Source organism: Erinaceus europaeus, chromosome 8 (genome assembly GCF_950295315.1).
Source record: "Erinaceus europaeus chromosome 8, mEriEur2.1, whole genome shotgun sequence".
NCBI classification, from domain to species: Eukaryota; Metazoa; Chordata; class Mammalia; order Eulipotyphla; family Erinaceidae; genus Erinaceus; species Erinaceus europaeus.
In genome coordinates this window covers 109309618-109323144 of record NC_080169.1, presented here as the reverse complement: position 1 = coordinate 109323144, position 13527 = coordinate 109309618, and the positions used below count along the sequence as shown (strand labels likewise).

The following is a 13527-nucleotide window of genomic DNA, read 5'->3' as shown; positions in this document are numbered from 1 at the left end:
CAGCCTGGTCCTGAAGGGACAGGGCTTTATTCCAAGTCAGCCTGTTTCTGTATGTCTGATAGTAACAATATTCCTTCTCCTATACCTATTAAGTACAGATATCTTGGCTTCTCATCTAAGAACAGTGGGGAATTGTAGATCTACTTAATGTTCCTAAAATCCCCTTTTCACCATGGCTTTCTGTAAGCAACAGATTCTGATCCCAGCTACTGAGTGGGATCTGCTGTTCAGTCACCATCTGAATCGACTCTTGTCTGATCCTTACTCCAGATGTCACAGACATACTCTGCCTAGCCATGCCAGACTCCCGGATTGGTTCCTCCATACCCTTCCCTCTGCACCTGTGGTTCCCTCACCCTAGCAGCTCATAGGTTGCTGCTGCTTATTCTACAAATACTAATTTTCCATTTAGCAAATACAGATTAAGTGAATTCTATAAAGTAGCATTAACACCAAGGATAAATTGATGAGCTTCATGAACTTAAAGGACAGTGAGAAAAGCAAAGGCATAAATCCCAATGCACTGCACACAGTGAAAGATCCTGGGGAAGTGAGAAGTGTGTGGTCCTTTGGCATTGTTTCCACTTTCATCATTTATTTATGAAGTCAATTATAAAGTCTGCAGTGATTCAGGAGGTGTGTGAGGTGACAGTGGTATGAAACATGAGTCCTGGGGGTCAGGCGGTGGTTCACCGGTTAAGCACTTACACTACAAAGCGCAAGGACACGAGCAAGTTCCTTGGTTTGAGCCCCCAGTTCTTCACCTGTAGGGCGGGCGGGTTTACTTCACAAGCGGTGAAGCAGTCTGCAGGTGTCTATCATTCTTTATCTCCCCTGCCCTCTCAGTTTCTCTCTGACCTATCCAATAAAATGAAAAAAATAAAAAATAAAAAGAAAGAAAGAAAGAAAGAAAGAAAGAAAGAAAGAAAGAAAGAAAGAAAGAAAGAAAGAAAATGTGTCCTTCCCTCTGGCTGGGTAGATAACCAGTCAGTAATTAACAAGATAGTTACATGGCAACTGAAGTGGGCTTAAAATCTTCACGCAGGAACTGGAAGATAGCTCAAAGAGTAGGGGGTCTGCTTTATTATGCGCACAACCCACATTAAAGCCCCAACACCACAAACAGGTGCAGCAACACTGACAAAAGGTCGGGAATGGAATCAGCTCTCTCTCTCTGTGTCTCTCTCTCTCTCTGTCTCTCTCTCAAAAGTAATTAAAGAGGCTGCCAGGCGGTAGTGCAGTAGGTTAAGTGTACATGGTGTGTAGCATAAGAACTAGCCAAAGGATCCCAGTTCGAGCCCCCAGCTCCCCACAGGTGGTGAAGCAGGTCTGCAAGTGTCTGTATCTCTCTCCTCCTCACTGTTTTCCCCTCCTCTCTTGATTTCTCTATGTCCTGTCCAACAATAGCAATGATAACAATCAATAATAACAACAACAAGGGCAACAAAAATGGGGGGATGGCCTCCAGGAGCAGTGGATTTGTAGTGCAGGTACCAGCCCCAGCGATAACCCTGGAGGCAAAAAATAAACAAATCAATAAAGAGTCAACCAAGAAGTGATGAAATCTCACATGTTTTTTTCCTGGCCTTGATAAAATTTAAAAGCACCTTATCATCTCAGTGTCTTTCTGAATGAATAAGCAGGCCAGATCACTGTATGGTGAAATCATGCATGTGCGTGGTTCTAGCTCCATAAAAAATGAAAAATGGAAAAAATTAGTACTGTGGAGATAGAATAATGGTTTTGCAAAGAGGGTACTTTGCCTGAGGTTCCCAGGTTCAAGGTTTAATCCCCAGCACCACCATAAGCTTGAGCAGTGCTCAGGCTTCCCACCCACCCCCTCCCACCCCCTCCCTCACCTCTCTCATTAAAATAAATCATTTTTATATTTATTTACTTTTCCCTTTTGTTGCCCTTGCTGTTTTTCATTGTTGTTGTGGTTATTATTGTTGTTGTTACTCATGTTGTTGTTGGATAAGACAGAGAGAAATGGAGAGAGGAAGGGAAGACAGAGAGTGGGAGAGAAAGATAGACACCTGCAGACCTGCTTCACCACCTGTGAAGCTACTCTCCTATGAGGATCCTTACACCATTCCTTGTGCTTTGCACATGTGTGCTTAACCCGCTGCACTACTGCCCAACTTCAAAAATAAATAATTTTTTTAAAATAGCAAAATCTCACCAGATTTCCCTTCCCATGCATTAAGTCTTTTCCTTCCCTTTAGGGTTCATTCCCCTAATAAGATATTCATTCATTCATTCATTCATTCATACATCCCCTAATAGGATATTCATTCATTCATACATTCATACATCCCCTAATAGGATATTCATTCATTCATACATTCCTCCATAGTGTGTACTTCCCTTTTCAACACTGAAACTCTTTTATTATTATAATTTTTTCATTATCTTTATTTATTGGATAGAAACAGCCAGAAATCAAGAGGGAAGGGGGAGACAGAGAGGAAGAGAGACACTTGCAACACTACTTCACCACTTGCAAAGCTTTGCCCCCTGCAGCTAGGGACCAGGGACTTGAACCTAGGTCCTTGTGCATTGTAATATGTGCTCTCATCCAGGTGCGCTACCACCTGTTCCCCTACTTGAAACTCTTTAGGAGTGAGATTTAGGAGCTACACTGAGGGGTTTCTAAATCTCACTCACCTTTGTAAATTCACTATACCTCCTAGCCTCTATTCTTTGAAGATTTCAGTGAATAAATAACTCTGACTTCTTTCAGTGATTTCAAACTGCAGAGAAATCAGTGGTTGAGCACAATGTGTTCATCTGGGAGAAAAGTCCGCCGAGTAGTTTATTCCCGTCTTTGTTAGAGAATTTGATCTTCTAATTTCCAGGACAGACGCATCAACTAAGATCTATAAATATTTGTAGGGTTTCACTCTCACTGTGTGTCTACTTCCTTCTCCCCTGGTAAATTCCATGCTCAGAGGCTCATTATCTGTACACACACAAAACCAGGTATATAATAATTAGTTTATTAGGGAAGGCTGCCTAATATAACAGTGTTTATACACATTAGTTATCAGGTGGAGGGTCCCTTTATCTCCTGAAACTTTTGCATTTATTTCTTCTTCTTCTTTTTTTTTTATTTAAGAAAGGATTAATTAACAAAACCATAGGGTAGGAGGGTACAACTCCACACAATTCCCACCGCCCAATCTCCATATCCCACCCCCTCCCCCGATAGCTTTCCCATTCTCTATCCCTCTGGGAGCATGGACCCAGGGTCATTGTGGGTTGCAGAAGGTAGAAGGTCTGGCTTCTGTAATTGCTTCCCCGCTGAACATGGGCGTTGACTGGTCGGTCCATACTCCCAGTCTGCCTCTCTCTTTCCCTAGTAGGGTGGGTCTCTGGGGAAGCTGAGCTCCAGGACATATTGGTGGGGTCTTCAATCCAGGGAAGTCTGGCCGGCATCCTGATGACACCTGGAACCTGGTGACTGAAAAGAGAGTTAACATACAAAGCCAAACAAATTGTTGAGCAATCATGGACCCAAAGCTTGGAAAAGTGGAGAGGAAGTATTTGGGAGGTACTCACTGCAAACTCTAGTGTACTTCTGCTTTCTTAATTTGGTGCCATACTCCAAACTCAGTCAATTTCTGCTTTACGTTTCTACTTCTTTTTTTTTTTTTTACATGCATAACATTCCCCAGATTCCCATTTAACTAGTTGCAGATTGAGAATTTCTGCTCAATATTTTAAGTTGTAACTATCACCAGCAACAGTTCTTCAGCATCATAAAGATGGCTGCTATTCATCTGAGTTTTTGTGATTTGAGAAACATACTTTAGTGTGCATTGTCTTGCTTAATCCCCATAGCATCTCAGAGAAGTTGCAGCTTGCACAAAGTCCTCTAGGCATTGAAATTTGAATTTGAAGCCAAGCCAATCTCTTTCCATAATTCTTTTCTATTATACCAATGCCCTCCCTAACTGAATACTCCCTGAGAGATCTCTTTGAGGATTCTAAAGTAAACTAATGACTGTGCTTTAATGGTAATCCCCAAATATTAATATTAGAAAACTTGGGCCCATTTATAAAGGAGTCATGTCTGATGATCATCATGTCTTGCCTCTGGATGCTTTTTATATAATAACTGCACTGAACTAAATGATAACCTTGGCTGCTACACTTCTTAAGCTGGACTTCTTCCCTGGGTTGCATTCTTAGTGGTGTAATGCAACCTGTTATACCCTGAAGTCTCCCAGACTGGGGTCTGGACTGGATCAATAATTGCTTCTTCTCCACTGTGGAGTTTAATGTGACCTGGGACTGCACAAGGAGCTTGAGCACTGCTGTCCTAGTAACAAGTATTGTCATTGGGGATATTTCAGACTCTCCTGATTATTTCAGCCAGCCTTGCACTGATGTAAAGACTCTGGGACTCTCTAGGGAAATCTAAGTGGGCTGGTTGTTGCTTAGCATGTAGAGACAAGGGAAGGAAAAATGTTTTGCTAGAGGAATAATACAATATTTGTAGACTGACTCATCCAAAGAGTTGGAAACAGGTGAATTTTTTTTCCTGGAATCTTACTTGCTGGACACATTGGGGTAAGACCCAAAGTGAGGTTACACAGTCATAGCCCTGGCTCCTGAAATAATTATTTTCATTCAGGAAATAAAGGACAGGATTTGCGTGCATGATATTTGATCCAAGGTACTACATGTGTCAGTGCTGAATAGTGCTTTGATGTCTCTCAGTTTCAAAAAAAAAAAAAAAAAAAACCACTAAGCAGGCTTTGGGGCAAGGTTGTATAACAGTAGAGCAAAGGCTCTCATACAGGGATCACCAAAAGTCCCCAGGGAAATAACCTGAAGTGCCATTTACCAGAACTTGTCAGTGTCTTTCCTGTATTGTGCCTCTAAACTTAGGCTGTTCCAATTGAAGTGGACCAATGGGGGACTTTAATGAGTGGTGCCAAGGCAGGAAGTCTAACCAGATGGATTCTAGGTGGATCAGTGAGTTATATATTTAACTCTCCACCAGCCTCGCCATCAATTCCTAAAGGACAGCTGGCATGAAGTGAAGGAGTAGTTATTCCTTTGCAATTGCACTGATAATTCTTCAGCCAAGGTGGGTTCTTTTAAATAGGCTCATAAAACATTAAGCAGATCTTTGTGAAATCCAGATTTAGGGGCAGATTTACATAGTGATAGCACTGTTTGACAATGCTTTGATCCCTTTCTTCCACTGGGTTCTCATGGTTCATTGAACAGTGTCCCAAGAACAGCTTTTGTAGTTCGCTGTTAGGCCTCCAGCTGTCTCTATCCAGCTGCCAATCTTGACTTGGGAACCTGCAGTTTTCATAAATTTCTCCTGTACTAGTCTGACCTTGTAAATGATGCAAAGCTTCTATACCTTCTCTAATAAGTCTTTCCTTCCAGTGGATTAAGGCCTGAAGTCACTCTCTTTAAGTCAGTAACAAACATTGTTTCACTTGCATTGTTCAAACCCAAGCTCCTTTCAGTTATTTCCTCTCTTATTATTATTATTTTAATGATTTTGATACACACTGCAGATCATCTGTAAAAAGGGAATCAAGCCCAAGAACTTTTTCTAAGATGTGAGGTAAACTCATTTTAGAATTCTCAACTTTTCTACTTCTTGGAATAAATTTGCTTGAGGTTTTTGAAAAATCTTAAAGTTGATGTCTTTCTTTCAAGACCCACTCTTGATGCTATTTCTATTAATTTTTGACTACTTAAAAGAAAGTGATGACTGATATTTTTAGTATAAGTAGAATGCTGAGTCTCATATTTATTTGCCACCAGAGTTGTCACTGGGGCCTCGTGATATGTGGCTTTCTCTTCCTTGGCTGCTTATTAATTTCCCTTTTCTTTAATTTTATAGTAGTGATAGAGAGATGGGGAAGAGAGAGAGCGAGGAGAGGCATCTGTAATACTGTACTATCACTTATGAAGCTTCCCCAAGCAAATGGAGACTGGGGTCTGAGCCAGGTTCCCCACAAATGGTAACATGTGCTCTACCCACTGAGCAACCAACAGGTCTAAATAATTGTATTTCTAATATGACTTATGAATAGATGGAAAAGAGATGATGTGGGTTGTTTGTTTGCCTTTTGAGAACAAATTTGTAGTGATAAGGTATCACCTAAGTTGCTGATGAGAATTTGTTAGTCCTTCCATTCAAAAATGAAATTTTGGGGGCTAGGTGGCGGTGCACCTGGTTAAGTGCACACATTACAATGCAAAAGGACACAGATTCAAGCCCCTGGACCTTACCTGTGTCGGGGGAAAGCTTCACAAGTGGTGAGGCAGGACTGCAGGTGTCTCTCTGTGTCTCTCCCTCTCTATTTCTGCCTCCCGTCTCAATTTATCTCTGCTTCTTCCCAATAATAAGTACATAAAAGTATTTTTTTTAAGGAAATTTTCTGGTATATAGTGAAAACTTTAAAAGATGCCCTGACCTCTGACCTAGGTGATTATTTGATAATAACCTATATGAAGGAAAAATCTAGGCATACACTGATTTATCTAAAAATACTGAAACGTGGGGGTCGGGCGGTGGTGCAGTGGGTTAAGCGCACGTGGCACAAAGTGCAAGGACAGGGCGGTAGCCCAGCGGGTTAAGTGTATGTGGCGCAAAAAGCAAAGCACAAGGACCTGCATATCAGATGTCAGGATCAGGGGAAAAAAAGAACAACTAGTATAGTCAGGGGCCCTTTGGAATATAACTAAAATAGGCCTACTAACTATGTATAAAATGGAGACACCCTCCCACTCCCAACTCATCATCTGAACCATTCTAGCCTTTAGCTTCATGATTAGTTGACAAATTATTTGGCTTTATATGTTGAATCTTTTTTCAGCCAATAGGTTCCAGATGCTACCATGATTCCAGCCGGACTTCCCTGGACAGATAACTCCACCAATGTGTCCTGGAGCCTTGCTTCTCCAGAGCCCTGTCCCACTAGGGAAAGAGAGAGACAGGCTGGGAATATGGATCAACCTGCCAATGCCCATGTTCATTGGGGAAGCAATTACAGAATCCAGTTCCTCTACCTTTTGCATCCCACAATGATCTTGGGTCCATACTCCCAGAGGCTTAAAGAATAGGAAAGCTATCAAGGGAGGGAGGGGATGTGATACAGAGTTCTGGTGATAGGAATTGTGTGGAGTTGTACCCATCTTATCCTATGAGTTTTGTCAGTGTTTCCTTTTTATAAATAAAAATTTAAAAAAATAGTATCTGAGGGACAAGAGACATTAGCAAGATGAAAGTAGTGGCAGAAGTGTGGGATTGATGGCTAGTGAAGAGAAAGTTTGAAGGCCAAAGGTGATGTGCTTGACACATTGAAATAAGCACAGGTGCAGACTCAAATAAAAGTTGTCTTGAAGGATGAGTATGATGTGAATGCAATATAAGGCCCACAGACACCACAAATGTGATAGGTAGGAGGAGACAGTTCTGTGTTATTTGAGAAACCATAGAAAGAGGCAGAGATGGACCTCTTCTCTCTGATTCTGCCACTGGGGAATTTATTGCTGACCTGGAGGAATCACTGACCTTTTTTGATTTCCCCTGTTTCATCAGTTACATAGATAGTTCTTGTTTCTTTCCAGATTCATAAATTCCACAATATGATTCAGAAATCCTCAGGTAGATTAGGTAAAGCCTGAGAGGTCATTCAGAAGTTAGCAATTTCACAGAGACAAGTTATGATAAAGTTCATGTAGTCTGTCTGTAAAATGTTAAAAAAAAATACTGAAAACTGATTTTGATTGGAAGCAATACTACAGACCTGACCTATTTTATTGGTTTATTTATTTTGTCTCCAAGTTTATCACTGGGTCTCAGTGTCACCACTATGAATCCACTACTTCCAGTAGCCTCTTTGTTTTCTATTTTATTGGATAGAACAAATAGAAACTGAGAGAGGAAGGGGAGATAGGGAGAGAGAAAGATAGACACCTGCAGACTGGCTTTGCTGCTCTTGAAGTGTTCCCCTGACAGGTGGAGAGCGGGGACTGAAACCCAGATCCTTGAGCAGGTCCTTGTGTTTTGTACTATGTGTGCTTAAGCAAGTGTGCCACTGCCTGACTCCTCTCTATTGCTTTGTAAGGTTTGCAATATGTCAAAGCCCTGCCATGATGACTTGCCATTTGTGTCATAAAATAACTTGATTGGTCTTGCTCAGGTTAAATGGGCAAATGTTGATATCTTGTCACTTAGCAAGTTGTTAATTAGTGAGTACAAAATAAAATTCAGGCTCAGGTAACAGGGAGTGGATGTGTTACTTGGCTTTTCTAAGAATAATTGAGGAAACATTCCCATTCCCAAAGCATTTCCTCAAACGAAGAACAGGTATTATTAAATAAATATATACAAACAATTAGTAGGATATCCATTCAGATTTAGGTATAACATATAAATATTCTATCAAAAATTCAGAGAAATACTGCTGTAAACATCCAGTTAACGACATAATACTGAGGTGTCCTAGTAAGAGGTATAGAGACATTGGGGCAAGTGAAAGGAAACTTTATCTTGAATGGCATCATTAAAATCTTTGACTATTGTCTAGTTTACCATCCTAATACACAGATATTACTTAAAATGTCAACCAAAGACTAGGAATTATTAAATGTTTAGACACCATTATAAAGGATTTAAGAAAAAAAAAAAAAAACCTTTGACCTTATAGGTACATTTGAATTTGGAGAATCTGATCATGTCACCTTTCACAGGACAAAGAAAAAATATTTAGAATGACAAGGAAAAAAACAGAGTAGAAGGGGGTCGGGCGGTGGCGCAGAGGGTTAAGCGCATGTGGCGCGAAGCGCAGGGACCGGCGTAAGGATCCCGGTTCGAGCCCCCGGCTCCCCACCTGCAGGGGAGTCACTTCACAGGCGGTGAAGCAGGTCTGCAGGTGTCTATCTTTCTCTCCCCTTCTCTGTCTTCCCCTCCTCTCTCCATTTCTCTCTGTCCTATCCAACAATGAATTGCGTCTACAAGGGCAATAATAATAGCCACAACGAAGCTACAACAAGGGCAACAAAAGGGGAAAAAAATGGCCTCCAGGAGCGGTGGATTCATGGTGCAGGCACCGAGCCCAGCAATAACCCTGGAGGACGAAAAAAAAAAATTAAAAAAAAAAAAAAAACAGAGTAGAAGATTAATTGTTTTCAGTATAGAAAGGGCAAAAGTTGAACATCAACATGATTGAAATCATTACATGTGAGTAGAGAACTATCAAGATTTTAGCAACTCCTTACCAGACAGTGAATAGTGCTGCCTTGAAGTTTGAGTAATGGAAGCTTAAAATAAATACTTTGCATAGTAATAGTTTTTTTTCTTTTATTTATAAAAAAAGAAACACTGACAAAATCACAAGATAAGAGGGGTACAACTCCACACAATTCCCACCACCAGAACTCAGTATCTCATTCCTTCCCCTGATAGCCTTCCTATTCTTTATCCTTCTGGGAATATGGACCCAAGGTCATTGCCGGATGTAGAAGGTGGAAGGTCTTCTGTAATTGCTTCCCCGCCCAACATGGGCGTTGACAGGTCAATCCATACTCCCAGCCTGCCTCTTTCTTTCCCTAGTGGGGTGGGGCTCTTGGGAAGTGGGGCTCCAGGACACATTGGTGTTCAGAGAAGTTTGTTTGGAATCATGCTAGCATCTGGAACTTGGTGACTGAAAAGAGTTAACATATAAAGCCAAACAAATTGTTGACTAATCATGAACGTAAAGGCTGGAATAGTGCAGATGAATATTTGGGTGTCTCTGTTTTGTAGATAACTAGTAGACCTATTTTAGTTATATTCCAAAGGTCCCATGACTATACTAGTGTTATTTTGTTGTTTGTTTTTGCCTGACATCTGATAAAAGTTGGGGTTTGTACGTGAAGTTGGCAACCTTTGCCTTAGAGTCTTCTTGGACACAGGTCTGTGATTCAGAGAACAAAACTGTGCTGACGACCATATTTATTCTGGTATTCCTATGTAGCTGAAGGCATCCAGTGCCCTGTCATTAGTGCCCAATATGTCTGAATGAAGAAGAATATTAACTATACCAAGAAATGACCTCTTCATCATAATCCCTTACCAGGAGATTGATCATTGCTAAACTTTACTGAGCATGCACAATTATTTCACATTCCTTTTTAGTGGATTTTATAGGATATATTTGATTAAGGTTATTAGTGCTTTAGAGTGGCACTCTTTATATGCTCACTCACAAGTGAAACATCTGAGACAGACAGAAATGTTTAACTTTCCCAGGGATTTAGCGTAACTTGCTGATAGAGCCAAGATTGAAATTTCTGTCATCTTACTACACAGGTGGAACTACCCCATACTTGTCTGTCACTACTGTGAATCAAATGGGGGAAGTAATCTAGAATGGTTTAGTAATATCATTTCACATGATAGCCCCATATTTCTGTTCATTCTCGTTTTTGGAACATAGTTGGTATATTCTCTCCTATACTGCATTTCCTATAATTATGAAAGGTGAAATTCGAAGATGATTTCATGGAAATTACACAGACTTAATTCAGATTCTCATAGATCTCTTTAGTGTGTCAAGCTGTGGTTATTGCATTTTATCTGCTTTATCTGAGACTTGGCATCTTAAATGTTCACAGCGTCATGGGGCTCATAGGTGGTCATTCTCAAATGAGTAGCTGGCCAAATAAACCAACAGAGGTCAATTAGGCATAGCATCAATTTTAAATTTTGAGAGAAGAAAGTTAATTAACTGACCCATGGCAGATATAGACTAATCAAATCCCTTGTAGCTTTCTAATAAAACGTCAGCCACCGGATTGAATTATTTAGATAAGGCATATATGTTTTGGTTTTCTAAGTGTAACCTCCAGACACTATTTTTTCTGTCAGTAATGGACAACCAATAAAATAAGAGGCATTTATTTGGAGATAGATCATATGATTTCTGGCTGTTTTCATAGATACTTGGTAAACACACACAAACACACACACACACACACACACACACACACACACACACACTTATCTATCTAACCATTTCACAGAAGGAGCCACTAGCCCAGCCAGATCTCCTATCTAACCATTTCAATCCTTCCCAGTAGTAAGAGTATTTTCCTCTCCAATCTGTGTTGCTAATACTATTCTACTTTCTCTCTTTTTAAAAAACAGCAGAATCTAAGAAGAAGAAAAAGGAAGGAAAGAAACAGGAGAAGATGTTGGACTAAAAGATGTCATCTTCTGTGGAACATGAAGAGAACATGAGCAAACAGGATCAGTTATCTATTGCATTTATACCTACCATAGGAATTTCATCATTTTATTCAAAATATCTATAGCATAAGTACATGATAGGCAAAACAAAAAAAATGAAAAAAAAATTTGTAGTAGCATTTTTAAATGTATACCATAGGATCACTAGTGGCTGATAATAAAGGAGTGTAATCCTCTTTAGAAAGTTGACTTATAGTACATGATAAGTGATAGAAGTTTGAGGTAAGTTTTTTTGAAGTTATGTGATATTTTACATTTAAATTTTTTTTTTACATTTATTTCTCTTGGCAGCGATTTAAATGTTGTGACTATGTAAACTACTTCTCTTGTTAGGTAATATTTCACCTAGACTTTTTTTCCAATTGAAAAAAATATACTAAACAAAGCAGCAATAAAATATAATCATACTTGAGGAAATATCTTTTTTTCTGCCAGTGGATTTATAAAAATGTCTACTTAACAAAATGGGAGTGAGAGGTTACTGAGCATGCTCAAATTCAATGTTGACTTTTTTTTTTAAAGAAAAGTGTTAAGACACAAAATTCTATCATTTGGCAGAAACATTTGTTTTCTTGATGAAATTATGTTTTCATCTGAGGGGGGAAAATGACTGGGAAAATAAATCAAGGTGATGCTGAAAAATAAAAAAATGACTTTGTGTGCAGTGATTTGATGTTGTCACCTTTCTTATCTTGTCACTTGTACTACCTATACTCCCCCAGTTGACAGTGAGAATTCATCATACAGCTTAATTAATTAAATCTCTCTTGGGTGTAAATGTTATAAAATATATAAAGAAATATCAAATTGATATACACCTACAAATGTAGCTGTACTGATAACAATGTCTTTAAACTTTCTTTTAGTATTTCACAAATTAGACTGGTGCTACTGAATTGAACAAAACTTTCAAAGTAATTCTCAGCTTGGAGGAATAGAAAGATGCCCTTTTTATATTGAATAAGTTTAGGTTTGCACAGTCCAAATCAGGATTCAAGTACCAAAATTCAAAATGACAGTTGTGCTTACTTTCCATAAACCAAAAATTCTTGCTCTGTTATCTTCCATATGTATGCCAAAGAAAATTTGTTCAACTCACTTGTCTGCTGGACTCTAATCCTAGTGTTTAAGTAAACAAATCTGTGCTCCCACTATCCAGAGAAATAAAGTCTCAGAAACCAGCTGGGATTATAGTCTTAAGTCTTTCTCTTGAAGTAGCCCCCTGCAATTTTAAGGTGATAAAATCCAAGGGACACTTAGTTATGGACTCCAAGTCCGTTTTCAGAAATGTTTGTTTCAATATACCTTAAAGCAGTCATTGGATTGCTACAAAATGGTCTAGTAATGCTTTCAAAGTGAAACTATTTTCTCCATGTAGAAGACTCCACTTGAGCTTGGAATGTTGAGGGACCCATGGCTTCTCACTGAGTCTCAGTCAGTTGACAGTAGAGAGTTGGACTGCTGGCCACCTATGCATAGTATTTTATAGATTTTCTGCTTAATGCATTCACAGTGCCTTGGAAAGTACAAGTAGCTGAAACATAAAAAGGAAATGCAGTTATTTTACCAGAAGATTATAGCAGGAAAAGAAATAGTACTTGTGAAGATAGAAGAGCAGAAAGAAATTCATTGTAATAGATATTTTGATAGCCAGTTCCCACAAGGAGAGAGAGGGTAGAAGAATCTACAGAGAATTTTGTTAACCTCTGGCTGCATATTCTTCCTCCATCTCCATTTAGCTAATGCTGATGGGCTTAAATTGTCATGAGTTATGGTGAATTAGAACAAAATCTCCCAAAGGAAAAGCAGGCATGTAAATTATCAGAGTGCCTCCTTTCTCTTTAGTAGCATTGGATGACAAGAAGTGGAACAGGACTTCCTGCTAAGCTGAGGGTGATTCCTGACAAAGCGCATAGTAATTCTTGGAATGTTAGTCTTTTCTGCACTGGTAGAAATTACACTTTGAATCTCAAGGATGACCCCAGTCTAGTGACCTGGGAAACACTGTAGTGGCAAAGCACAATATTTGTAGGTATAAGATCCCAAGTTCAATTCCTGACATTACATGTGCCAGAATGATGCTCCGATTCTCCCTCTCATAAATGAATGTCTATATAAAAAAAAGTTTTATCCTACCTTAGCTAAGCCTGGTTTTAACATCTCTGTAAACCTCAATCTCAATGAGTTATTGGAAATATATATATGCATATACATGTATTCCCCAAACCACTAATTTTCATTTAAAAAAAGACCAT

At 39.4% G+C, this 13527-nt stretch overlaps 1 protein-coding gene across 3 annotated transcripts in view; it reads left to right on the top strand.

The window, feature by feature from the left end:
* PTN (pleiotrophin) overlaps positions 1–11936 on the top strand; it is a 112136-nt gene extending 100200 nt beyond the window's left edge. For 2 of the 3 annotated variants that reach the window (XM_060196644.1, XM_007531505.3), the window contains exon 5: positions 11171–11936. In XM_060196644.1, the coding sequence (XP_060052627.1) occupies positions 11171–11226 (56 nt within the window). In that variant the 3' untranslated portion in view covers positions 11227–11936. The remainder of the gene's footprint in view (positions 1–11170) is intronic. The other variant, XM_016191857.2, reaches the window with a different exon arrangement.
* The last annotated feature ends 1591 nt before the right edge of the window (positions 11937–13527 follow it).